This window comes from Penicillium taxi, assembly GCF_028828555.1.
Source record: "Penicillium taxi strain IBT 34144 chromosome Unknown utg000003l_segment0_segment0, whole genome shotgun sequence".
Taxonomy (NCBI): Eukaryota; Fungi; Ascomycota; class Eurotiomycetes; order Eurotiales; family Aspergillaceae; genus Penicillium; species Penicillium taxi.
Window position 1 is genome coordinate 2,552,660 of NW_026643205.1, and position 23,358 is coordinate 2,576,017.

Below are 23,358 nucleotides of genomic sequence, written 5' to 3' on the forward strand. Positions count from 1 at the left end.
TGTAGCTCCTTCTTCTCTAATCCGATCATCTCCACTGTCGATTGACCCAGGCGACCTTAGTCTGGATGAAATGAAGCCAGATAGCAAGCTCAATATAGGTGCTAAGAGGTGCCCTTAGGTCGGGATGATAGTAAGCGGGGTTATTGGAAAAGCTATCATGGGTTTTAATTGGTTATATTAGGTATTGATCTATTAATTTTTTGGGTGTAATCGTGGAGACTGTATGGCAGAAAAAACGCGCTAAAACGACACAATACGACAGCCCAGGGGATAAGAACAGGTCTTCTCTCTTCCTTAATTAATTCTTCTTGTTTAATAATCAGATCTTTACAGCATACAAATTCCTGCATTCATCCCGTAACACGCTGTTATACTGACTGACCAATTCTCTAGCAGCTAAGCGATGAGAATGTTTAAAATCATGCTCTATAAGAAGGGAAAGCAGTAAACATCCGATGAATGCTTAAGCTTTAGAATGTTGCAATGGAAAGAAGATTAGGGCATTATTTCGAGAATGGTTAGGGATGTTGAGATTTCACTTAGAAAGCAGCTCGGCGGGCAAACCTATGTCAACAAATCAATGAGTCGCAGCAAAAGAAAATTAAAGCACAAAAATATCAGCTACAACGAGATCAGCCGAACGCGTACAGCGCAACCAGAATGAACACGTGATGAGGCGGGAAAAAGAAGAATTGAACGAGCAAAAAGTAGTCAGCATGAAAGAGACAAGGCCGAGCAGAAATTAATCGAACGAGCACAACGCAGTGAGTAGGAACACCTAACTTACGCTTGTATGTACAAAATCCAGGCCAATTTTCTTCTCGTGTTAGGGGATTGTGGGGTCAGATCGATTTCTAACATCACTCATCAAACAATTTTGGTACCGGATTTCCTACCAGTTCCTCAGCCCCCATTGCTCTTTGAGTAGAACTTGAGTACACCTCTAATCACTATATGCTCACTGATCTGCACGAAAATTACTTTCTAGGTAGTTCTGGGGGTGATGACTGATGAGTGATTCATTGACTAGTTAACTCTGGGCTCTTGTTTTGTCAATTATGAATAATCAATTAATATAAGATATTGTTGGAACGAATATCAGCTGATATACCAAGATCATGTGATCTTGGCATGGCAGCTACTATATCTTCTTTCATCTGAGCATTTTAGAATGACACTTCATTTTTACCCAATATGCATACACCTATTATATACGTACAGAAACGATATCAATAGCTGTCTGCTTCGGTAATAACCTAGTCAACCGACAGATATTCTATCTTCAAATATGTGCTAGTAACTACCTGATGAGTGATTATTTAACTCCAATTTGGTAATTGAATTAGTAATCAGGAATCCATCGATAATGCCAATGAATCGCGTAGTGCTATTCGGTTTTACTGTGGCAACTTAGCCTCTAGGGCTACCTGGCGGTGGTATCCAAGGCTACCCACATGTATGTGTATAAATATCAAGTGACTTGGTTACTGGTTTGAATACTGTATTCATCCACATATTTCAAGTATCTAGGTAAGTTCCTATCTCGAAACCACGGTATGTTGGCATCGCTGATACTTTCTCTCAAAAGTTGAGCATCCTGTCACGCTTCCTAGTATATAATGGCACTCGAAGAATATTCTACCGAATTTACTAGGAGCCTGATTCATCAGACAATCGAGCTTCCAGTCCCATGGTCAGCATTCGTACAATGCCTCGAAAGTCGACTCGGAAGATACAATGACGATACATTGAAAGCTGCAAAAACACTAAAACAACTGGAAGCTGCTGTTAATGCTATGCGTGGGGATGAGCCGTTCAGTATCTATGCAATCCATGACCATGGCGAGCTTTCTAGGCTGGCTGGAAGAAATCAAAATGCCAGACAATACACCATGGGAAATTCTCGTATTGCGACAAAGATGACGGTACATGATATTCGAGCAGCGCAACATGCACCTATCGTAAGTCTTATTCACGAGGCCAAGCCCGGCTTTACGACTATCGAATTTGACTTAGCGGAATCTGTGTTTGGTGGATTGACTGAGGAGAACAAGGAGTGTCTTAAGGTTGCCAGATTCATTGATGAGATGAGAGTCCAAGTTTTCAAGAAGGTCTATGAAGATGTTTTGGCTGCTTCATGGAACTAAGAGAGAGCCAGCAAGTGTGACGGGTAGAAATCCGATAGTATGCCCAGTCTCCATAGGAGACTGTGCTCTTGGCTCCTATGCGGGGCTAGACGAAGCATAAAAGCTTCCTGATCCTCTTTCCCCTCTTCAGTTAATTCTTCTTGATCAACATCGGATTAATACAGCTTACAATTCCTCTATCCATCTCGTAACAGCAAGATATTTAGTTCGGCTAAAATCTAGGTATTATCAGCCAACCTTGGAATCGACCAGTCCCATTGAGATGATTTTGGAGCTTCCCCAAATTTCCCAAATTTCATAGACTAAAAGCTGGTGGCTGGAATTGTTGTTGGACAATTCAAAAGAAGACGAGGACTCTAGCTAGTGTCGAGCTTTGACCATACAGCTCCGGGCCCTAAAGTAACAAAACAACCATTTACATGCGTATATGGCTACTAGCTCGGCCATTAAATTAGATTAATTTCGACTCGCGAGGTTTCTCTATACGGATTAGTTCTTAGGTAATTGAAAATCCAGGTGGTAGTTAGTTAACTAACAATATTAATGATCACAAATCAACTGAGGATTAGTCAATAATACGGACGGTTACGTGGCCAAAGCCCGCAGTAATTGGAAGTTGATGATGCAGCTATCAATTTAATTAATTTCATCATATACATATGTCTCCAAGACTTCATCGAGAGTCCTCTATTTGAGTGTACCAAATACTTATCTTTCGTAGAAGCTTAAGTACTGGAGCAACACCGTATGGATTCAAGTCAATATGAACAGAATCTAAAATCACTACTAAATAGCCTTGGAAAGGTAACACTTCAAAGTTAGAATGATTCCAGATGAATATATACGAATAGGTACATGTAATAGTAAGCTATGAAATTCCAAGTTCCTACCATCCTTCATCTGTAAACCGACAAATGGTCTCTTCCAAGGTTCTTGCATGAAGTTCGAAGCCTCCCTCATTGCAGACTAAGAGTAAAAATTCAAGTACCATATTGGTCGAACAGAATCTTACGATTTTCTTCGGCTTGCTTCTGCTCATCCGGCCCAAAGGCCTCCGGTGGATCAATTCCATTGATTCGCCACAACTCCGCTGGACCTTCCAGAACAGCAAATTCGAGATGCAGGCCCTTATCAGTCGTGAAAGGGCCTAGGATAGCATCGACACCATTCTTAACAGCTACAGCGGCTTGTTTGTTTGTTGGATCCCAATGTCTCGCAATGTGGATGATTTCAACGCCTACAGTCTGAGATTTCGGCAAGCCCCCATTATAGAAGTTGTCAGGGCTCAACTCAAAGAAAAGTACATTCACATACCACGAAGGGAAGCCACGTTGAGCATAAAATGCAGTGGCTCCCTTAGCGATAGTGGTCTTCGCTTCCCTCGTAAGAGTGCTGGGGCCGTGGTAGATTTTCCAAAGAGGCATTTTGGTGGATTAAATTGTAAGGAAATAGTGGTAAAGCAGTAGTAAGTAAATGCTTTTGCTGTTGTCAAGGAAGTGTGAACTTGAGGCAAGACAGTGTTCGAAGAAACACCCGTCATTTATATGTCTCTCTAGGTCAACTGAAAAGTCAATCTCAATGTTACAATACTGGAGATGCATAGCTTGAATTCCCGTGTATTCTTAACGGGACTAGTTAATTCAGCCGAATTCCGGTTCAAATGATGTCAAAACGTTATCATGAGCGTGTAGTCACCGCCTCATCTCGTAATTGATGGATCGGATGAGTAAACAAGACGAAAAGATGAGATAATTTCTTTTGCTCACTCATCAAATGCAAGACAAGCTGGCTGGCTTGAGTTTCAACTCTACTCCCCTTCACATAAATTACATATTGGCGAAAAAAGGAACCAAGAATTAAATCAGTCAAAATATTTTGCAATTCATTCTTCAAATATCGCTATTTCTCCACATATCAATAATATAGCGACCCACCAACAACTAAAATACGCTTAGATTTAATTCAAAAATGACACTGAAATTCGAAGTTTACGTGGCTCCTCAAATTGATGTCAACTACAACATCACTCTACCAATCACAGGAGCGGTAAAATGGTCTCCAATATCATCCACTCTAATTTACGGTGAAAATGAAGCGATTCTGGTCGACACTCCTATCACCTTTGAGCAAAATGAAGAGCTCATTGAGTGGGTGCTATCGAAGCTTGGCAATCGTCAACTTACAAGAATTTATATCACCCACGGCCATGCAGACCACTTCCTGGGCATCTCGCTTTTCAAAAAGCGTTTCCCTGGCATTCAAGCTGTTGCAACTCTTGGCACAGTCGAACATATGAAGCAACAGCTTGAGCCGGCTATATGGGATGCACGATGGGCCGTATACTTCCCTGGAAAGGTACCCGAAAAAGCCGATGTTGAGATGGCCGAGCCTCTTACGGGGAGTATAATATACGTGGATGGGTACGAGGTCAAGGTCATTGAGCTTGGACAGACCGACACACACTCCAGCACGGCCCTTTGGGCTCCGGACCTTGAGCTCGCCGTATGCGGAGACTGCGTGTACGGTGAAGTCCACCAGATGCTAGGAGAGGTAGCAACCCCTGAGAAGCGAAAACAGTGGATCAAAGCTATTGAGACTATCAAGACACTGAACCCGAAGTGGGTTGTAGCCGGACACAAGCGGCCCGATGGAGAGGACTCACCCCGGTTCTTGAACACAACAATTCAATATCTCCTGGACTTTGAGGAAATTGTTAGAGGAAAACCTGAATCAAGTTATATTTTGTTTGAAAAGATGATGGAAAAGCATGGTGAAAGATTGAACCCGGCTGCCTTAGAAGTTGGTTGCCATGCAGTAATTGCCCAGGTTAACGAAAAAGAGGCATAGTTCGAAATAAAAAATTCCGAGCTGAATTTAATCGCAAATTTGGCAATTGGATAACTTTGAATTCTTCTCGCCGTTATGTTTCAATTGCCGCCTATGATTGGTAGTTCGGTCATTAATTATAGATTATTCATCAAGAATTGGCAATGTCTGGCACTGTAACCACTGTAACAATGGAAATCCGAATTTAAGGTGCTAAGCCTCTCTTAGGCTCTCTATAGTCTACTGTCCAACTTCTATACAGATGAAGGATATTTAAAGGTCTTGGAAAGGTGAAATTCAATTATTTTCCACAAGAGGAGAGTCGTAGAAGGAATATGTAGTTGAAATACTGCCAAGCCTCTAGTCGGAGTTGAATAATAATCATTATTTCTAAGCGCTCAACGTTCTTGCTTTGAAGTAATCATTATGCAACCAGCTATCCTTAGCTCACTAGTTATTATTCCTCTAGAATCAGATGAAGTCTTCTATACTACCCACATCAACAATGGACGTTTCCAGTATTTTAATCCCTATGGATGAACAAGCTCACAAAATCAACTGGGATGACTTTCTTATTAACAATCACAGTACAAATTCATTTTGGGATTCTAATATTTCAACATCAACTCCTAATACCAAGCAGCAACCGAATCTCCAGCAACTGGGTTTCCATGATAGCACAAATGGGACCAGAAACGCCACCGAGAACAATGGATTTTCTAGTTCTCACACAGGAGTGATGGTCAGCAGAAACTCCTCGGAAGTTCCTCGGACTACAGCCAGAAAAAATCTCAAAGCAAAGAAACGTCCTCTCAAGCATAACTACCATGATTTTATTGACGAAGAAGAGCCATCCTCCGAAGTAAGTGGGTTGCGAAGCGAGAACACAAACCTCACTTCTCCCTTGATGAAGACAGTCAAGGATAATAGCGGCTGACGTTCTTTAAGCGGCGAAAAGTACAGGTCAGACTAGCACAAAGAGCTTATCGTCAGCGAAAGGAGAATGCATTAGCAGATTTGAGGAATGAATGCAATGATCTCCGGACCACTATCCACAATTTATACGAAATTTTCAATAATTTCTATACGGTCAGCTATGAATCCAATATTGCCCAGCAAAATCCAGTACATATGGCTCATCTCGAGCGTACTATGAGGTTAATGGCTGATCTCACCAAAGATATTCGTGTAGAAGAAGTCAGTAAATCACAATGGCTTTTACAATTCGTACGTATGCTGATAATGGACAGGGTGATACACTAATAGCGGCGGCGACTATTCGCAACAAGACTGTCCTAGAAAAGTCACCCAACGCGGTATCATATTCTGAATTGGATTTCTCCCAAACTGAACCGCCGTCCGACAAAAACTCATCAAATGAAGTGGAAAATTTGACCTTGGAAACAAGCTGGATGATATCCTCTCCCAATACGTCATCACAGAGCCGCAATCCGATTACTATGCCAATCATGTCTGGGGATCAAAATGGAATGAACTTTTGTCCTAAACCTTCTTTCCTTTTTCCTCGTTCATTCAGCACGACAGAAACACCTCCATTTTCCAGACGGCTGCAACATTCTGCCTTGGAAAGAGGCTATGAGTTGATTACGAACGCTGAAACACCGTCCTCCATTCTCTGCTACGCTTTCAAATACTGCATTCAGGCTAGTACTAGAGAAGAGATTACCAGCCGCATGATATTTTTATTGCAACAATCGCTCCAAGGGGCTTTTTTAGGACCCACTACAGACATGCTTCAAGGTCCTATATCAACCCAGCAGAGCCCTTTGAGCAAATTACTTGAGCTGAAGGATCTCTCACCTCTACCAGCTCCTCATTTCCTTCCGACATCTGACCTCGAAGCGCAGCCTTCTTTCCTTCCAGGCAATGAATTCCTCAATGCAAAGGATGTGGATGTCTATCTGCAATCAAGAGGAATTGTGGTCACTTCGAAGTCACAGTTAATACAACTCAAGATACCAGAAGATTTACCTGCATGGCAGCCGAAGCGTTATCGTACAGTAATTCTCAGTGCGAGCAGACTTTTGGATAGTGAGTGTTTTCTATTTGTTTACTGGAGATTTTCAAATTAATTTAGCAACTTTGATTAACCAGCACTACCAGATATCCTTGATCGAGCGGTTTGTCTTTCCACTGGACCGGGCTTTAGAAAACATGATGTCGAAAGCGCTTTGGAAACTAGCCTTTGTGTGTCTATTTAGGTCTCTGTGGGTAGCGATATGGGCACGGAATTACGCATCAGTTTCTGTTGCCTGATTCGGTCTTTTGATTCGGTCTTTTCTTCGAACTAAATAGCACTTGCGGACTAGTAGAAGGAAAAAAGGGTTTCAACTTGCATAATTATAACCATTCAGCAAAGTGACTGTCAGTGACTGAAATCTATCTATTTTTAGGCTGCGGTGTCATCGACGGCTATGTAGTTCCTATTTAACGCACTTTTATCAATTAATAGTCTCAAATAACAGAACTTGGAAGGTTCTTAGGCTCAACTTTGAAAGTTTTATTATTAAGAGTTAGTAGGACCTCTCAGGGTTTAATCTGTTCGTTTCGCATAAGACTTCATACACAGGTTAAATTCAAAACCTTGGGTTCAATCTGACCACAAGGCATATCAAAAAACATATGTAGCTAAAGGATTAGAGTAGATTGATTGCTAGCTGATATGACCTATTAATAGATATCAAGATGAATATTTTGGTAAGAGCCATTCATTCATTCATTCATGAACAACCTCAAAAGTATTTGTATATCGGTGCAACACAAATCGTACGTTTCAAGCACCAATGGGCGAAACAGCTCCAACACCTCCATCAATGGCAAAGTCGGCTCCTACCACGTATGTACTCTCATCGCTCACAAGATAAACAGCAAGCTTGGCAATCTCCTCTGACGTCGCAATTCTTCGACTGGGATTTCTTTCTCGATGCAAATCCTTTGTAGCCTCTCCGCACTCTTCACCTGGAATACGGCCAAACATGGCCGTATCGGTAGGTCCAGGACTGAGGCAATTGACTCTAATGCCTTTTTCTTCAATAAGCTCGGAGCTCAGTGTCTTTGCAAAACTATTCAGCCCTGCTTTCATTGCAGAGACAACGGAGCAATTTGGCCAGCCCTTTCGGGCAACAACCGAGGAATTTAGAACCACCGAACTGCCTCGGCGAAGGAAGGGCAGAGCCTTCTGAACAGTGAAGAAGACACCTTTCAGATTAACTCCAACCATTTTATCAAAAGTTTCCTCGGTCACAGCAGTGAACGGTTCGAACTGACTTTGTCCAGCATTGACGAAGATTGCATCCAGATGAGTGAAGCCGTGGGTTTGCAGTTCAGCAAAGAAAACATCGAGGCTAGAAAGGTTGCTGATATCAGCTTGAATGGCGACAGTATTGGGGCCGATGGAGTTGATCGCTGTGTCCAGTCTTTCTTTGCTGAGGCCGCAGATTGCAACCGAAGCACCCTCATCATGAAAGGCACAGGCAGACGCCAGTCCAATCCCACTGCTTCCACCAGTGACCAATATTTTCTTGCCCTCTAAACGACCCATTTTGATTTTTTAGATGTTGGAAATGCTTTCAATCGATGTGAAGAATATATTTTTTCAAATAATGGAAGGTTGAGCTAAGTTTTTATAACTATGCAGTCAACGGGGACAACTGTAAAATGAAATGCTATAAAAAGTGACGTGTCCACCTCTGTGAGCCACTCACTTTGATGTCTTCATTACATCTTGAGTCTATATTTTTAAAAATGATGAGTTAACTATAGGATGAGTGAACTATAAGATGAGTGATACAAGGCTAGGTGTGAATTAATTCCCAAAACAGTAAACCTTCCAAAGGTGGAAGCTACCCTGAAACGATATTTTTTCCAGGGGTTTGCCAGCTTTCTCAGCTGGTAAATAGTTATGATTCTTTTTTATTTTGGGTGAAGGCAGTCGATTGATAATCACTTTAACCATAAGAATACAACGCTTAGGTGTTTAGGAAATCCGTACTATCAGCTGGCAGCTGGCATCTTGTACGGAATCCGATAGAGGCAACCGCGACAAAATGAATGGTATTGTAATCCAAAAGTGCCATCTCACCGCTCGTAACAGAATTACCAATTAGTAATCAGGCTCGACCAATCAGGGAGCTGCAAAAATACTGTTTATACAGTGCTCCTCTCATCTTCCACTTCCTCTTAAACCACTATGCCGCGCCCACCAGCTCCTCTTGAGGCTCATGAAAAGGCCATTATCGATCTCTTCATAAAGCTGGTGACTCAGTTGAGGAGATTCGCCTTTTCCTTCTCTATAACCATGATCTTATACTTACTACCCGTACTATTCAACGTCGCCTACGAGAATGAAATGTTAACAAGCCTATCTCAACCCCTATCCTACGTCATAATGCCGATCAGCTTATTTCACGCCTTATTCGATATCTTGATACTAAAGATATACTCTAAATACTTGAAGAACAAGGTATGCCATGTTCAAAACGTACACTTACTAGTATACGGCAGCGACTTGGTATCAAGCTTCTTGTCAATAACCCTGATAAACGCGAGTAATAGAAGCAGCAGATTGAAGCTATACTTCAAGCTGAGAGAGATGTTGGAGATATTTACACATATGGTTATCGATACCAATATGTGTTTCTGAAGAGCCAAGGTCAATTCTTTGCTCGTGATAGAATTGCTGAAATATATAAAACAATGTTTCCAGATAATATTCAAAATCGTGGTTTCCAGCGTCGTAAAGGTATTTACAAAAACCCTGGACCAAACTGGATACACCATCTTGATGGTTATATGAAGCTTGCACAGTTTGGATTTGAGATATATGTAGATATTGATGGTTACACTCGATTTGTGACCTGGATATATATTGGAATCAGTATAAAAACTGTAGTTAGTGTATTATCTCAATATCTACACTATATCTCTGAAAGTGGTGTTCTACCATGTTGTTTATAGTCTGATCTTGGCTTTAAAACCATGATACTAGCCGATGCGCATTCTCTTCTACGCCAGTCAGGAGAACCAGACATTCTAGTCGAGCCAATTCTGCTTCAAAAACCAGTGCCTCAAGCTAATCTAGTTTCCCAGGTTCCAAATCTTCTGCCACAACAACACCCAAGAGTAGCTATAGCTATAGCTGAGGCTCTAAATACACCAAGTTCAAGACCTTAGAAACTACAGGATTGCCATTTCTTTGGTAAAAGCACTGAAAACCAACGAATCGAGTTATAGTGGGGACAGTTATCGACATCATGCACATATATTGTAACGGCGTGGGTTGCAAGAAGGCTGAGAGAGGCAATGGACTCTCTACATAAGCTGGCTGAACCAGCTGTCAGGGAAGCAGGGGTTCCCCGGATAAGCTAGTTAGAGATTTGCCACTTCCTGATGTATTTAACTCTCTGAGGTCTTTGGACTCTTGAAGGAGTTCAAGAGTTGTTCTTGTCCCCAATTTACCTTAGTGGAGTTGAGCCCTATGGGATACCACACCCACACCTCCGTCCTCTGGTAGCCTTCTCATAATAGTTCTTCTCTTGTTTATGGTAGCCCAACCGCATTGGACTCAAACCCTTACAAATTCGAAGAAGAATCGAGTGATATTGGTTTTCATGCGTTTTTTTAAGTATTTGCTTTAAAAGTGCTCTCATCAATGCAGTTGAATATTTTATTTTACCTTATTACTTCAATGGTGTAAATTGTAGTAGAGTTAGAGTTGTAGATTGTATTAAGTTGGAGTATTGAAGTTGGACTTAGTCAATTTCAATTGACATTTGCGATGATAGAGCGATACAGGTAATTGTCGTAAGATATGGGTGACTTCCTTTACACGTGTATTCGTAAGAACTGCAGTTGTAGAGATGATGTGAAGTGTAGATTCTATTACTGCTAACTGAAACTAAAGAAGACCTCTGCCCCACTTATTTGGGAGGCTACGTCCAATGGGAGTCGCTGGTGGAATCATCCAATCAGAAAGGATGATTCCGACTTCCCATATTCGGACAGTAATAAAACATTCTGCCGGGTGTAAAATACGTATTCTGTTTACTGTTTTAGGGGTTTTGTCGCGGTTGCCTCCATCGGATTCCGTACATCTTGGCATTTTGGAAGATAAATCATCATAAAAATGCATCTACAGTACTGGGTATGCGAAATTACTAGATACGCAAGTGAGATCAAGTTGTTATCGGTTGGACCCCTTGTATTTTCAAACCATTCTCAGCTTTCAAGATTCCTTCTCAATCCATCGAATTATGTATCTCGATTTAGAATAGTTAGAGAGAAATGTATTAAAGTGTCCAGATTCCTATTCTTTCTTTATTAACATTCAACTGCTATCAGTCTTTTCTTCCAGACTTCACTTCAAATCCTCAATTACTGAGTTTCTCATCATTATACTCTTTTAATGTTTCTCTTGGCCTCGTTCTGATCACTGGCGGCACTGGCCATGTTGGCTTCAAGACCCCTGTCGTGGCTCTATAAGCTGGCTACCGCGTTCGAGCAGCCGTTCGATCCGAGTCAAAAAAAAAAAACAATGAATTCTTCTTGCACCCCCTAGCAGAGCTCTTAAGATTCATGGCTATCTTTCTTTCGTTATGGTTCCAACCCTTTTGGTGGATGGGGCTTTTAATGAAGCAGTCAAGGGAGCCGCTTACAATCTTCACATTGCTTCTCCCATCGTCCTGAAAGGAAATGTTAAACCAACTGATAATAACATAGCACTCATCGAGCCTGCTGTTGCTGGTTCAGTCAAAATTTGCAGGTTGCAATGGGTTCTCCTACCATCAAACATGTTGTTATCACCTCTTCTATTGTCACAATGGTTCCTTAGAAGCATTTTTCGATGAGGAGGTTCCCATTGATGTGGTTTTTGGCCATATACCTAGGGCTCCACCAAAATCTGGCTCATATTTATCTGTATCTCATGCGTAAAACGCTAGTAAAGCCGCTGCTCTCCATGCAAGTGAGTCCTTTGTCCGAGATTAGAACCCCCATTTTAATATAACCAACACCCACCTTCTTTCGTGATTGGCAAAAACGAGCTCGTAAAAGACTTGAAGGATATCACTGTGGGTAAGAGTGCAGTCACTACTGGGTCCGTCTTTGGAGGTAAGTCTCCAGATTAGCTTCCAGGTGCTAGCGTCTATGTGGATGATGTGGCACTCATGCATGTCAAAGCACTCAATTGTAGAGTCCCTGTTGGAAGCTAGCTTAGTAATTCAGGTTACGAAGCCGGCACTGTGTGGCAGGACGCGACGACTATTGTGGCTGAATCTTTCCCTAAGGCAGTCGCCAAAGGACTCCTACCTAATGATGGACTTCAGCCAACTAAAGAGTTCAGGATCGACGCAAAGACGACTGAGGAAGTGATGTGATGCATTTTTTGAGCTACAAAAATCAGGTTAAACGGGGTTTGACTTACGTCTTCAAGCTGAAAGGAGAAGAGGCTGAGTAGATCCGCCATGGAAATAGCTTTCGAGGTTGATCATAGGAAGGTAAGGGTTGAGAAGGCAAAAGGGATGAGTTAGCGGACGCAAACCTCAGCAGTATTTTCAGGATTGCTTTCTATATTCAAACAGAGTAGACTTTATTTAGGTGCCACGGCCAGACCTAACCCATTTGTAAGGAGTACGGCATAACACAGAGATTACCAAAAGTCTTTTCCATCAGATTCTAGACGATTCTAAGTCTATGGGGAAGGAATTCAGGATAATCTTGGAAAGAAATGAAAATCTGAAAAAAGAGAGCCTAGAATGCCTTGACAGTATCCATAGTTTTGGAAATCTATTCTATAGCCATATTGGCCGAGAAAAAATGAGTGTCTACCAGAGGACGAATCTTCATTAGATGTGGCTGTAATGAATGTATTTGGTGATCCACGATAGTCAAAATTCTGCTGTATTATCGGTCTGGTTCAGTTTTGTTTGAAGCCGAGTGGATATTCCTAGTCCTGTATATATCGATGCCCTTTCAACAGCGGTCTAACGTCCCCATTATACTTGGTCTCCTTGATCCACATTTCCAAGCTTCTTAGACCAGGATGAATCTTTTTCAACTCTTCCATATTTCTCTCCGAAATAAGTAGATCATCCTCATATGCTCGCCACCACATAAGCCAGTTATCCCTGTTAGTGGGGCCGTTTGGATCAGTCGATGCAACAGGTTTAGATGCCCAAGGAATCCGAGACACCCACTCCTCTCCAGTACAAGCTACATATTTAGCTGGTATGCCCGTTACCTTAGTCAAGGTTTTGGCAATCTCGTCACCTGTGACAAACTGGGAGGTAACACCAAGAATTTGACCTGACCATTTCTCGCGGTCTTCAAAGATTATACGAGCGAAAACACCCAAATCCATAAGTGATATCAGAGGAAGACTTCCTTTACCCAGAGGTAGAGAAAAGACACGAGAACCATCAGGTTGGATTTGAGGGATAAAGCTCCCACCTGTAGCACAGAAGACCGTGATTTAGTCTTTTGCTTCAAATGATCTTTGAGATTTTTCAACTGACCGTATAGCATCTCCATATAAGGTCCAGTGTTCAAGATAGTCCATGCAAGACTATGATCCTCGTGAGAAGATTCTTGGCTTTTCAGCCAGTCATTCACTCTAGCTTTAGCACTGATTAGTGATATGAAGTTAGTTTATCAGTAAATTAGCATATAGCAGTCTTTTTGAATAGGCTGGACGAACTTCACATGAAAACAAGCGTATTTGGGATCATAGCCTCCCATCTGACAAAGCGTTAGATAACATTGATAAAGTGAAAAGATATTTGATAATACCTTCAAGTAGTAGTCTAAACCACTCCAAACGAAATGTCTCAAATTGGAAACAGTTTTAGCGGTCTCGAAAATACGAATCGCAGCCCACATCTCATCTCCCTCCTTCACAGTGAAGCCTATTTCAAAGCTTTTAATTAGGCACGGCTCCATGTACCATCGAAGCTGAGGACAGTTTTTGAGGTAGATCATCATAAGAAAGCACCTACTATCTGTATTCACGTAAACACCGTAGCAGCCCTGTAATGCAGACTTGACCGTAGCTATTTCCATGAAAGAGCCTAGTCATGATTTGAGCTGAATGTTCATCACAAAAAAAATCATTTCTTTACCTTCAACAAACTCCACACCATCATATGCAGCAAATATCTCAGTAGAAACATGATCATTCGGCCTTCTCGTCAATATTTTGACCCTGAACGGCTCTTTTGCTTCCAGAAGTGCCTTAGTGACTGCAGTTCCCTGGGCACCAGTCCCACCAATGACAAGAATTGTTTTTTTCATTGCTGCATATAACTTGATAGTATTGAAAGAGAATAAAAGTTAGTAGAATAAAGACTGGATTTATTCTCGGCAACTCTGTCATATTATATTCGTGGCTTGGGCGATTTCACTTGAGCGCTGCATACTGAGGTGACTGGTAAGATCAGTATCACTCATCAAAATTCTAGACTTAGTCACTAGTACTACATAACAGTTAAATATCATACAGTTAATCTTTATATCCGTTATCAAACATCTAATTTTAGGGTCTATGAGTCATGACGGTTCTTATGGGAAGATTTCTGAAATTATGATTTATCAACGTTCACGGGCAGTGATGACGGACCGATTGATCTGACAAGTAAAACGCAAATGATTACTGATCATATAGACGTCAAGGCGCCTTGTTCTAATTTTATTTTCGGGCCATGAAATCCAAGATTTCATCATTACTGTTGGTCTTGTAGTCTCAACTCTCATAAAGAACAATACCAGGAGAAATACTCTTATTTCTAAACTTGGTATTCAAAACATTAGCAGTTTTATTCCCAATGTTCAGCTGATCTATTCTCACATTTCTTGCCATTTTTGTGGCTTTATTGTTTCCCACTGTTGTTCATATTTCAACAACTTTAGGTGCTTTTTATACCCCAATTCCAACAATTTTAGCTGAAGGTCGAGGTCCATTCCGTGTGGAAGATACTGTTCAATGCGAAGATTTACACTATTTCCGTCCTGCAAATTTACTATTCACTGCATGCGAGGTACCAATGATACTCGCTTAGGGTGGTTTCCAGCAATAGGACGCCTGAAGCCGCAGGCCCCAACTCGTGGATAGATTCATATCATTGATCCGGAGGTATTATGTCATACTGGATATCATGATTAATATAAAAATTACGATCATTCAACTCATGCAATCTCCATATACCCTGAAATCCACTCGGCTGACATTCGAGAACTTTGAAGGTTCATTTGTGACACATGGTATCAACGTTATCCAGGACCCCGTTCAGGAAGACTATGTCTATATATTTGCCATTAACCACTTGCCCAACCCTGAATACTTTGAGGTTGCCGAACATCCAAGTTCAGAGAAGATTGCAAGGGGTCGCTCTCAGATGAAGCAATTCAACTACGTCCTCCATTCGAAATATATAAATCATGTCCGGTCAATTCTGCATCCACTTATAAATACACCAAATGAAATCCATGTTGTGAGCCTACATTCGTTCTATGTTACGAACGATAATTTTTATGGTGATGGAGCCATGCGTTTTGTTGAAGGTATGTGGCCTTTTGCTAGATGGTCCAACATTGTCCACATCGAGATCACAGATCTGGAATCAGCGGATGCAGCAGCCAGTCTAGAGGCTCCTGTTGCGCTGACTGGACTTTGGAACAATAACGGTCTCAGTCAAGGTCGCAAACCGAAAGAACTTGTGATTTCGAGTGCTATGGGTGGTCAGCTGCACATTTCTCAAAGGCAGGGCAATACCACTATTTATATTGAGGACACGATCAACTTCTATACCGTCACTAACAATCCAAGCTATTATATAGACCCGTACTCAACTGAGGAAGATGATGCTAGTGGATTTGTCGTTGCTGGTGTTACAAGGGCTTTTTATGCAAAAAGTGAGAGGCACAGTAATAAACTTGGCTCAAGCCAGGTGTGGTATACTCGTCCAAAGAAACAGAAATGGACCGGTTGTGATAAGAAATTGCTTTTTGAGGATGATGGATCAAGGATTCACATTGCTAGTGCTACTATTTTGGTCCTAATTAAGCCTACAGATGGCCAGAAGCGGGCTTTGTGTTTTATTACAGGGTTCATGTCAGAGAGTATCATTGCAGTCTTAGTTGGTCTGTAATTATATTGGATTTGAACTACGATTCTGCATATGAAATACTGCTGGTTGAGACATTACTCAATAGAGTAGATAAATCTCAACTATTTAGTTCTCTTTTTTCTTCTTTATCTCTCAACTATCTTTAAAAAATATCATTTCCCTATTCTATCCAGTTCCAGAGTTGCATCATCATTCTACATTTGTCAAACGTTGATGAAGAAACTGACCGGAGATATTGGATTTTTAACCCAATTTGGGTTATTTAGACATCAAGAATTTGAAATTCTACCCTCAACACACAATTTTCGGTCTGCTTGAAGAACAGAAGTTGTGGCCATTTTCGTAAGTGACATGCGTCGAAAAAGGGCAACCTTTTAATTACAACCTTTTAGGATTATAACTCACTAGTTAAGTTCAAATTTAATAAGCTAATTAAAAAGCAGCTATCTGATTAGCGTAGTACTTGCTCTGATTATTATGAGTTTATCACGTGCAGGTTGATGAGTGAGCTAAAGCCCCCTTGATGAGTGATACCTAAATTGTCTCACAGGACCAGGTGATAACGTGGGATCTCTGGGGCTGCCTAGAGCGGAATTAGTTTAATTAGTTATTATGTTGGATCCTTGAGGCCTTTGGTTGTCCTTACGGAGAAATAAAATCAATCTGCAGCACTGCAATTCTATCGCAATGTCAGTTATGAATCAGCCTCTCTTCGTCTTCGTGCCTGGTGCATGGCATACTCCTGATGTCTTTGATGCCGTTCGCGATCTTCTTGCAAAGCGCGGCTTTGAATCAGTGCCCATTGCAACTCCATCTGTTGGTTCTCCTGACAATCAGACTGGTCTCTACGCTGATGTTGGATATACCCGAGGCATCGTCTATGATTTAGTGAATAAGGGTCGCCAAGTCATCATTGTTGGGCATTCTTATGGAGGAGCTGTCAGCCCATGTGCCGTTGAAGGCCTCGGTTGGGCGATGAGAGCGCAGTCTGGTTTATCCGGCGGTGTCATAATGGTGGTCTGGTTGGCTGCTTTTGTATTTAAGAAGGGCCAGTCTGGCCTGGATCTAATTGGAAACTGGCTCCCTTGGATGGTACACAATGTCAGTACACTATTTTTGTCTGATAACCAGGAGATATATCACTCATTCAATATAAATATAGGATGATGGTTATGTCGACTCTGCCTACCAAGAGGATATTTTCTACAACGACATGACCCCCGAGGCACAGAAAACCGCCATCTTGAAGCTACAACCCCAACCCTTAAGATGTTTTATTGAACCCATAACCTACGAGTCATGGCACGACATACCATCCTTTTACATATTTTGCGATAAAGACAACGCGCTTCCTCTGTTATTGCAAGAGAGTTGTGCAGCAATCCTTGGTGAACCGGGTAAGTTTCATATTGATGCATCGCATTCAGCGTTTTTAAGTGCCCCAGACAAGGTGGTGGAGGCGCTTGAGCAGGCGGCGAAGGAAGGGCAGGAGAAGATGTAGAAGTAGTTTGCGGGAGCATACATAGGTACAATGTGCAATCCTGGATCTTTGGAACTTTGAAGTACATTACTTGCAATTTAAAATCCATTCCTTGATGTTGTATATGTCGGTCTTGATCCCAGTCTTTATCAACACAATCTGTATAACATCTGAACTATTAACTGTATCGCACACCACACAGCTAGATATTTATGTCAGAACTGTGGGCATGTGTACCCTGTTATGCCTATCTAGATAATTTTCTCCTTGAAGGCTGAAGTAATCGAAAATAATGCTGATGCACTTCTTGTGACTAAAAAGGCCTTTTAATCGGATTGGATTTAATAGGGGTCGCTACATGAAGTGGGCTAGATGTTTGTTGAAACTCGGTGCTAGTGCCTTGAGCTAGTAAGTTTTCAAAAAATGCTATAGCAGCTTTACTCAAGGAAAGAAAGCCACAGTGCTACAATTTTGTGTAGTTCCGCAGGACAATCATTATTGTTTCCTAGAGAGTCACACTAATATAAAAGAGTTGTCTCTAATATAGCTTCGGAGCAATCAAACCTTTTACACGCATTCCCATCCATATAGATGTTACTATCTAGGCACAGGTGTTTATATACTAATAAATCAGAACATCCATTCAATTAGCGTGTATTGGAAAATCCTGTCTATTTCCAAGGTTGTCTCGTGACAAGATATCAAGATCAAGAAAACGGCCAACCTTCAATAGCCACAGTAAACAGGCTGCTACTAGCAATTTCCTCTGCTCTTGCCTTCAACTCGTCCACATCCCAATTTGCCCACACTACCTTACCCTTCAAAAACTTGGCTTCTGGGCTAGCTGCCCAGACCGAAAAGTCTGCCGGTAGATCCACTAATAAGGGTTAGTCTTCCTCACTCCTTCTCATAACCTTGGTTAAAATTTACATACCGGTATCAATTGAGATTTCTCTGCCCAGCTTCTTCGACATGGAAGTCATGACCTGCCCTGGATGAATGTGAACGACATGCAAGTCAGGGTTTTCGCTTTGCGCATAGTCGAAGATCCTCAAGCTGGCTATCTTTGTAGAAGCATATGCCGAAAATCCAGGGAAGAAAGCCGAAGGCATATGTGCAATGGCGCTTGTGATATTGATAATAGTTGGAGATGAGCTTGCGACACTCATAAAGGCCCTGAGCACGAAGAATGACCCCTTGATATTGATATCTACAGCAGAAACAAACTGTTCCATTGACTCTTCAAGCATCGGTGATGCACCAGCAAAGTATGCGGCATTGCTGACAAGAACATCGGGGCTTCCAACTGTCGTCTTGATAGTCTTGAATGCTCTACTGACATCATCCTCGCTGCTAATATCAGCCACGAGAGTCAAAACTTTAATTTTGCTGGAAATTGCAAGAATTTGGGTCTTGTTTTCCTCCAAGAGTTGACTCCTCCGTCCTATCAGGACGATACTATATGCACCCGCCTTGGCAAATGAGCGTGCAATGGATGCGCCGATACCTTCCCCTCCACCTGTGACAACAATTGTTCGTCCCACCATAGATGCCTCAGGTCTCCGTGGGCCAATGGCAGGATATGTGTCCGTGTGCCATGTCGTGGTGGGCGACGGGAATGGAGGCATTATGAAGCTCCCGATGAGGCGATTTACTACAACAAAACCTTGAAAATGGCTTCAAGCTTTCAGGAGAGATGGTAGGTGGTATTTTCGGGCTTGTTCTCAAACTTATATTATTAGTCTAGTGAGCTAAATCTCAACTGTTGGGAACAACTTCTATGGTACATGGTGATGATTGGATGCGATGAGCGATTTTCTGATTGCTAATATGAGTTGTGATCACTCATACATCGAAGTTCGTACATGAGGTGGGGTCTATTCAGTTTAATAATCACACCTGAACCTGTGGATCGATGGAGCGTTAAGAAGCATTTAAGGCTCGGGGTGATGAATAATCGAATTTCGGAGTGTCTCTTAGTTGTCTCACTCCAATAGGAAATACAGAGTGAAAAATCGACGAGGCGGAGAAAAGAAGAACTGAATGGACACAACGTTTTCAACAGGAACGCGACGAGGCAACAAAAGAAGGATTGAGTGGACACAATTTAGTCAGCATGACAGTGACAAGGCCGAGCAGAAAGCAACCGAACGTGCGCAGCGCAGTCGGTAGGAACGCGACGAGAATGACCAAACAAATAAAATGCTGCAGCGCAGAATTTTCATAAAGATGCAAATATCTTTATGAGAGAGTCCTATTAGCCCAGGTCTATTCCTCTCGACTATTGGACTGCTTGTGACAGTATAGTGCATATTGCACAATAAATCATTCAAACTTGCAGAGAATCTCTACGTATCTTCAACCTTTCTTTCGTCAATAATACACTCCTTTTACTTACGGATCAATTGAAATTTGCCAAGCTATCAGAATGAGGAAATAGATCATTCATGTTTTCGATACATATAAGCTTGAACGAAAGCTGTTTTTATCCTATTACAGTGGGGGGTATCTGGGCAGCGATGGACAGGTTCACGGTTATATAATGGATCCTGGGCACCACTAGAAATGGTTGATCATACTGGGGTACCTCCACTGTCATGCTATATCCGGCACTGAGATAATACGTAGGCAATTTGGTAAAGAATGAAGAACAGTGGAAGTTCATAAAAGCAGCGGCTCCTATATACAATTTTATGCTTATGCGCCCATCCAATGCAGCATTCCGGTCATAAAAAAAATTAAAATCAACGCTCTAATTCAAAACAAGCCGCATCCACTTCCCTTTATCTTCCTTTCGAATCTGATTGATTTCTCGAGCCACAGACTCTGCGCGATTATGCACCTCACGCAAGCTTGCTATCTCCATTTCAGCCCTTTGACGATCATCGTCATCCTTCAAGCCCGCCCGATCCAGCGCACGAGAAAGTGTGCTGGGATTGCGAGTTAAGATATCACCATCAGTACCAGACATAATATCCGTAAAGCTCCATGGTTCCCAGCCAGGAGAGAGATTTATAGTATCAATATCTCTCCACGACCCGTTCCACTCCGGGCCACAAGATCCGCGAGGGTAACTAGCGCCATTCGAACCAGATCCCGACCAAGTAAGAGCGGAAAACCAGGACGAACAGCCTTCAAGGTCGAGCCATTTCAGGCAGTAAGTGACACGAGAGAGCAGGCGGAGAGTACTTGCTGCTTCGGCCCATTCGTTCTCAGTCTGAGGCTTTCTAGTAGAGCCATGGCGATTTGGAGTGGGCCACCAGGCAAGAGATAGATGGGTAATTGTTGATAAGTGGGGCATTATATGGAGGAGAGATTTCCAGTTTGCGTTAAGCGAATTGGGATGCGCCAGGGAGAGGTAGCGGATGTTTTTGAAGCGGAGTCGTGGACGGATGGACTTGGGAATCCTTTCCTCATAGAGACTTTCATCCCAAGAGCTTGGGGGTTCATCTTCTAAATTCTCTGTTTTGTTCGAGATCAAAAGCTCGTTGGTAAGCTGCTTGATAGATATCCAGTATCCAATTGCATGACCCAAATCTAACCGCATGATAGAATCGTCGGGCTTGTTCTTTTTGAAGCTTTTGACAGCAGCCTCGTCGGGCTCATCAACTTCATCTTCATCTTCCGCGTTCATTGCATTCATTTCAGCCTCACTGAGGAATAGTGGTTTTAATCCGACCATGCGGTCTTTCAGGTTCTGCTCGATGCCATAAGCGGCGATATAGCTGAGCAGTAAAACCTTTATATGGACTGGAATCTGAGACAAGAAATTTCCATCATATTCCAGATGGAACGCCCAGTTCTTGGACATGGACTTGAGAATTTGATGTAAGATACTTTGTTCCCCCGGGAATGCGCATCCGGGAAGACGATCAAGCCGATAAATGACTTTCCCTTCTTCCAACTCTGGTTGCGTTAATACATTTTCAGAGGCCCTTACACCCCAGCTATCTGGAGGTGGTGGGCCCGGGGGTGGACGCCTCGGCCGCCCGCCGATTTGTGTGCGCCGCGCATCGCGTGGCCGAGGTGGGAGTGTCTCTGGAAGCTCTAGAACATTGCGCAACGCTGGCGGAAGAGACCGAGTAGCGTTGAAACTACTAGAATGGGAATTCTGATGTTCAGGTGAACTGGTTATTTGAGTGCGGCGTAGATGGGTGATTAGATCGTTGACCGAGCGAGTTTCAGAGGTGTAGCTGGACTCCCCATGGTTCGACGTGAGTGAGTGGTGGGCTGAACCACTCGGTCTTGTTAAAAAGGGGTTTCTGTGCTTTTTGGGCATAACCTTTGAAGGAATCCAAGGGCTCAGAATGTTTAGATGTTTGGATATTCCAAGGTTCTTAAATGGACAAAATAATAATGATGACTGTACTAGTTTTGGCTCCTTATCGATAAGGCCCCACTGCTTATTCTGAGTCACATTGAAGTTGAAGCCCTAATTAGTTATGAGGCTTAGCTTAGTGATGATGACTCTTTGAAACTTGATGAAGCATGATGAAGCATGATTCATCCGGTCAGATTTGTTACTAGATTCACCCGTTAACATGTATAGTTGGAATAGTCTTCATCAGTCCAATCAACCTTCTAAAATTACTTTGACTCTCACTTTTACTTTCAAAGTTGTATAGTTATGCTATATTTGTCCAGTGTCTATGACATCGACATCCATAAATTGGAACGTTGGAAGTGACTCCTATAAGTAGTCCTTCAAAGCTGATAATCCCATCATCAGGGGCTATTTAAGTTCCTCTACCCAATACTTTTCCATCTTGAAAGGTGTGGGTTACCGGTTTCTCCACTTTGAGAATGGTATTGACTTTATGGAGCTGGATCCTTTTTCTGCAAGCTGACCGAGATTCAGCTAATTGCTCTCGGGTACACCGAGTCCTGCCCAGTGCACCCTGACATCCACTCCCAGATTTAGCGGGAGTATTTGACGTGCAAAAACAAGAGATTGAGGGAGAAGGCAGAGCAAGAGCGCAAGCGATTAGAGCGTGATGAACAGGAGCCAAGAGGGAACCCAGGACCTCAAGCTCTTAGCGAAGGCTGGAAATACATCGATAATCTCATTTCCTTACTGCGGGAGTCAAATGCCATCACCAGTTACGACAGATGAATATCTATGCCTGATTTCTAACTTTCCATTACCGAATATGGGAATGGGTTTGAAGAACTTGAGCCAGTGACAGAATTTCTCGAGCCTTTTCCAACTCTTGAACCCAAACTTCTTCTTTTCCTCGGTCATATCCTCATCCCTCGTCGTTGATTCCTGAATGGAATTTATTATCAGCCGGATCTCAAGAGACAAGAATCTTCTATCGGCTAACTCTACTATCTTAATAGCGAGCGATACAATGTCCATTCTCTATGTGACTAAATTTGATGCGTTCGCCGCATCCAAGATCTAGTGGATGTGTTTAAGGATTTGGAACAGTTGATCTTGCCGACTTCTAACAGTCGTACCCGAACAACTGTTGCAGCCACTTACGAAGATCTGAATCTCTTTAGCTACCTAACCGGCATGAGAGATGACATCCGAAAGCAGGCCCTTCTCAAATATTAGCTGCTCCACATCTACAAGTGCATCATCCTAGAGTGCATCATCCTAGTCCGCAAGCAAGCTCGACAGATTTGCACTTCGAAAGGTCCACCTCTCAAACCATTCCACCATCCAATCTTCGTCATTGACGGCAACGGGCTCCCACTTTAGACTGACTGAATAGCGACGTCTGCTAGACCCCAGTCAGATCGAAGACCCGCCGAGAGAATT

The 23,358-nt window shown here is 42.4% G+C and overlaps 13 protein-coding genes across 13 annotated transcripts; 8 read left to right on the forward strand and 5 right to left on the reverse strand.

Annotated features, from left to right (window-relative positions):
* Nucleotides 1-1,619: 1,619 nt before the first annotated feature.
* N7495_004399 (TT1751-like protein) lies at nucleotides 1,620-2,511 on the forward strand (the record flags this gene model as incomplete). The annotated part of the gene is made up of 2 exons (XM_057207050.1): nucleotides 1,620-2,111; nucleotides 2,449-2,511. 2 exons carry the CDS (start codon nucleotides 1,620-1,622, stop codon nucleotides 2,509-2,511), a joined length of 555 nt encoding a protein of 184 aa, XP_057064730.1.
* Nucleotides 2,512-3,127: 616 nt separating this feature from the next.
* On the reverse strand, nucleotides 3,128-3,571 carry N7495_004400 (Tautomerase; the record flags this gene model as incomplete). Its single annotated transcript, XM_057207051.1, has 1 exon — nucleotides 3,128-3,571. The coding sequence occupies one exon, from the start codon at nucleotides 3,569-3,571 to the stop codon at nucleotides 3,128-3,130; it is 444 nt and encodes a 147-aa protein (XP_057064731.1).
* A 544-nt stretch (nucleotides 3,572-4,115) lies between these two features.
* N7495_004401 (MBL fold metallo-hydrolase) lies at nucleotides 4,116-4,994 on the forward strand (the record flags this gene model as incomplete). The annotated part of the gene is made up of 1 exon (XM_057207052.1): nucleotides 4,116-4,994. The coding sequence occupies one exon, from the start codon at nucleotides 4,116-4,118 to the stop codon at nucleotides 4,992-4,994; it is 879 nt and encodes a 292-aa protein (XP_057064732.1).
* A 484-nt stretch (nucleotides 4,995-5,478) lies between these two features.
* N7495_004402 (uncharacterized protein) lies at nucleotides 5,479-5,910 on the forward strand (the record flags this gene model as incomplete). Its single annotated transcript, XM_057207053.1, has 1 exon — nucleotides 5,479-5,910. One exon carries the CDS (start codon nucleotides 5,479-5,481, stop codon nucleotides 5,908-5,910), a length of 432 nt encoding a protein of 143 aa, XP_057064733.1.
* A 274-nt stretch (nucleotides 5,911-6,184) lies between these two features.
* N7495_004403 (bzip family transcription factor) lies at nucleotides 6,185-7,066 on the forward strand (the record flags this gene model as incomplete). Its single annotated transcript, XM_057207054.1, has 1 exon — nucleotides 6,185-7,066. The coding sequence occupies one exon, from the start codon at nucleotides 6,185-6,187 to the stop codon at nucleotides 7,064-7,066; it is 882 nt and encodes a 293-aa protein (XP_057064734.1).
* Nucleotides 7,067-7,767: 701 nt separating this feature from the next.
* N7495_004404 (uncharacterized protein) lies at nucleotides 7,768-8,535 on the reverse strand (the record flags this gene model as incomplete). The annotated part of the gene is made up of 1 exon (XM_057207055.1): nucleotides 7,768-8,535. The coding sequence occupies one exon, from the start codon at nucleotides 8,533-8,535 to the stop codon at nucleotides 7,768-7,770; it is 768 nt and encodes a 255-aa protein (XP_057064735.1).
* Nucleotides 8,536-11,587: 3,052 nt separating this feature from the next.
* Nucleotides 11,588-11,823, forward strand: N7495_004405 (putative oxidoreductase; the record flags this gene model as incomplete). Its single annotated transcript, XM_057207056.1, is given in 2 exon segments — nucleotides 11,588-11,740; nucleotides 11,755-11,823. The coding sequence occupies 2 exon segments, from the start codon at nucleotides 11,588-11,590 to the stop codon at nucleotides 11,821-11,823; spliced, it is 222 nt and encodes a 73-aa protein (XP_057064736.1).
* Nucleotides 11,824-11,949: 126 nt separating this feature from the next.
* N7495_004406 (uncharacterized protein) lies at nucleotides 11,950-12,367 on the forward strand (the record flags this gene model as incomplete). The annotated part of the gene is given in 4 exon segments (XM_057207057.1): nucleotides 11,950-11,955; nucleotides 12,035-12,101; nucleotides 12,126-12,190; nucleotides 12,203-12,367. 4 exon segments carry the CDS (start codon nucleotides 11,950-11,952, stop codon nucleotides 12,365-12,367), a joined length of 303 nt encoding a protein of 100 aa, XP_057064737.1.
* Nucleotides 12,368-12,936: 569 nt separating this feature from the next.
* Nucleotides 12,937-13,350, reverse strand: N7495_004407 (uncharacterized protein; the record flags this gene model as incomplete). Its single annotated transcript, XM_057207058.1, has 1 exon — nucleotides 12,937-13,350. The coding sequence occupies one exon, from the start codon at nucleotides 13,348-13,350 to the stop codon at nucleotides 12,937-12,939; it is 414 nt and encodes a 137-aa protein (XP_057064738.1).
* Nucleotides 13,351-15,172: 1,822 nt separating this feature from the next.
* Nucleotides 15,173-16,132, forward strand: N7495_004408 (uncharacterized protein; the record flags this gene model as incomplete). The annotated part of the gene is made up of 1 exon (XM_057207059.1): nucleotides 15,173-16,132. The coding sequence occupies one exon, from the start codon at nucleotides 15,173-15,175 to the stop codon at nucleotides 16,130-16,132; it is 960 nt and encodes a 319-aa protein (XP_057064739.1).
* A 666-nt stretch (nucleotides 16,133-16,798) lies between these two features.
* N7495_004409 (alpha/beta hydrolase) lies at nucleotides 16,799-17,612 on the forward strand (the record flags this gene model as incomplete). The annotated part of the gene is made up of 2 exons (XM_057207060.1): nucleotides 16,799-17,212; nucleotides 17,274-17,612. 2 exons carry the CDS (start codon nucleotides 16,799-16,801, stop codon nucleotides 17,610-17,612), a joined length of 753 nt encoding a protein of 250 aa, XP_057064740.1.
* Nucleotides 17,613-18,298: 686 nt separating this feature from the next.
* N7495_004410 (SDR family oxidoreductase) lies at nucleotides 18,299-19,219 on the reverse strand (the record flags this gene model as incomplete). Its single annotated transcript, XM_057207061.1, has 2 exons — nucleotides 18,299-18,468; nucleotides 18,526-19,219. 2 exons carry the CDS (start codon nucleotides 19,217-19,219, stop codon nucleotides 18,299-18,301), a joined length of 864 nt encoding a protein of 287 aa, XP_057064741.1.
* A 1,124-nt stretch (nucleotides 19,220-20,343) lies between these two features.
* N7495_004411 (uncharacterized protein) lies at nucleotides 20,344-21,870 on the reverse strand (the record flags this gene model as incomplete). Its single annotated transcript, XM_057207062.1, has 1 exon — nucleotides 20,344-21,870. The coding sequence occupies one exon, from the start codon at nucleotides 21,868-21,870 to the stop codon at nucleotides 20,344-20,346; it is 1,527 nt and encodes a 508-aa protein (XP_057064742.1).
* Between the last annotated feature and the right edge of the window lie 1,488 nt (nucleotides 21,871-23,358).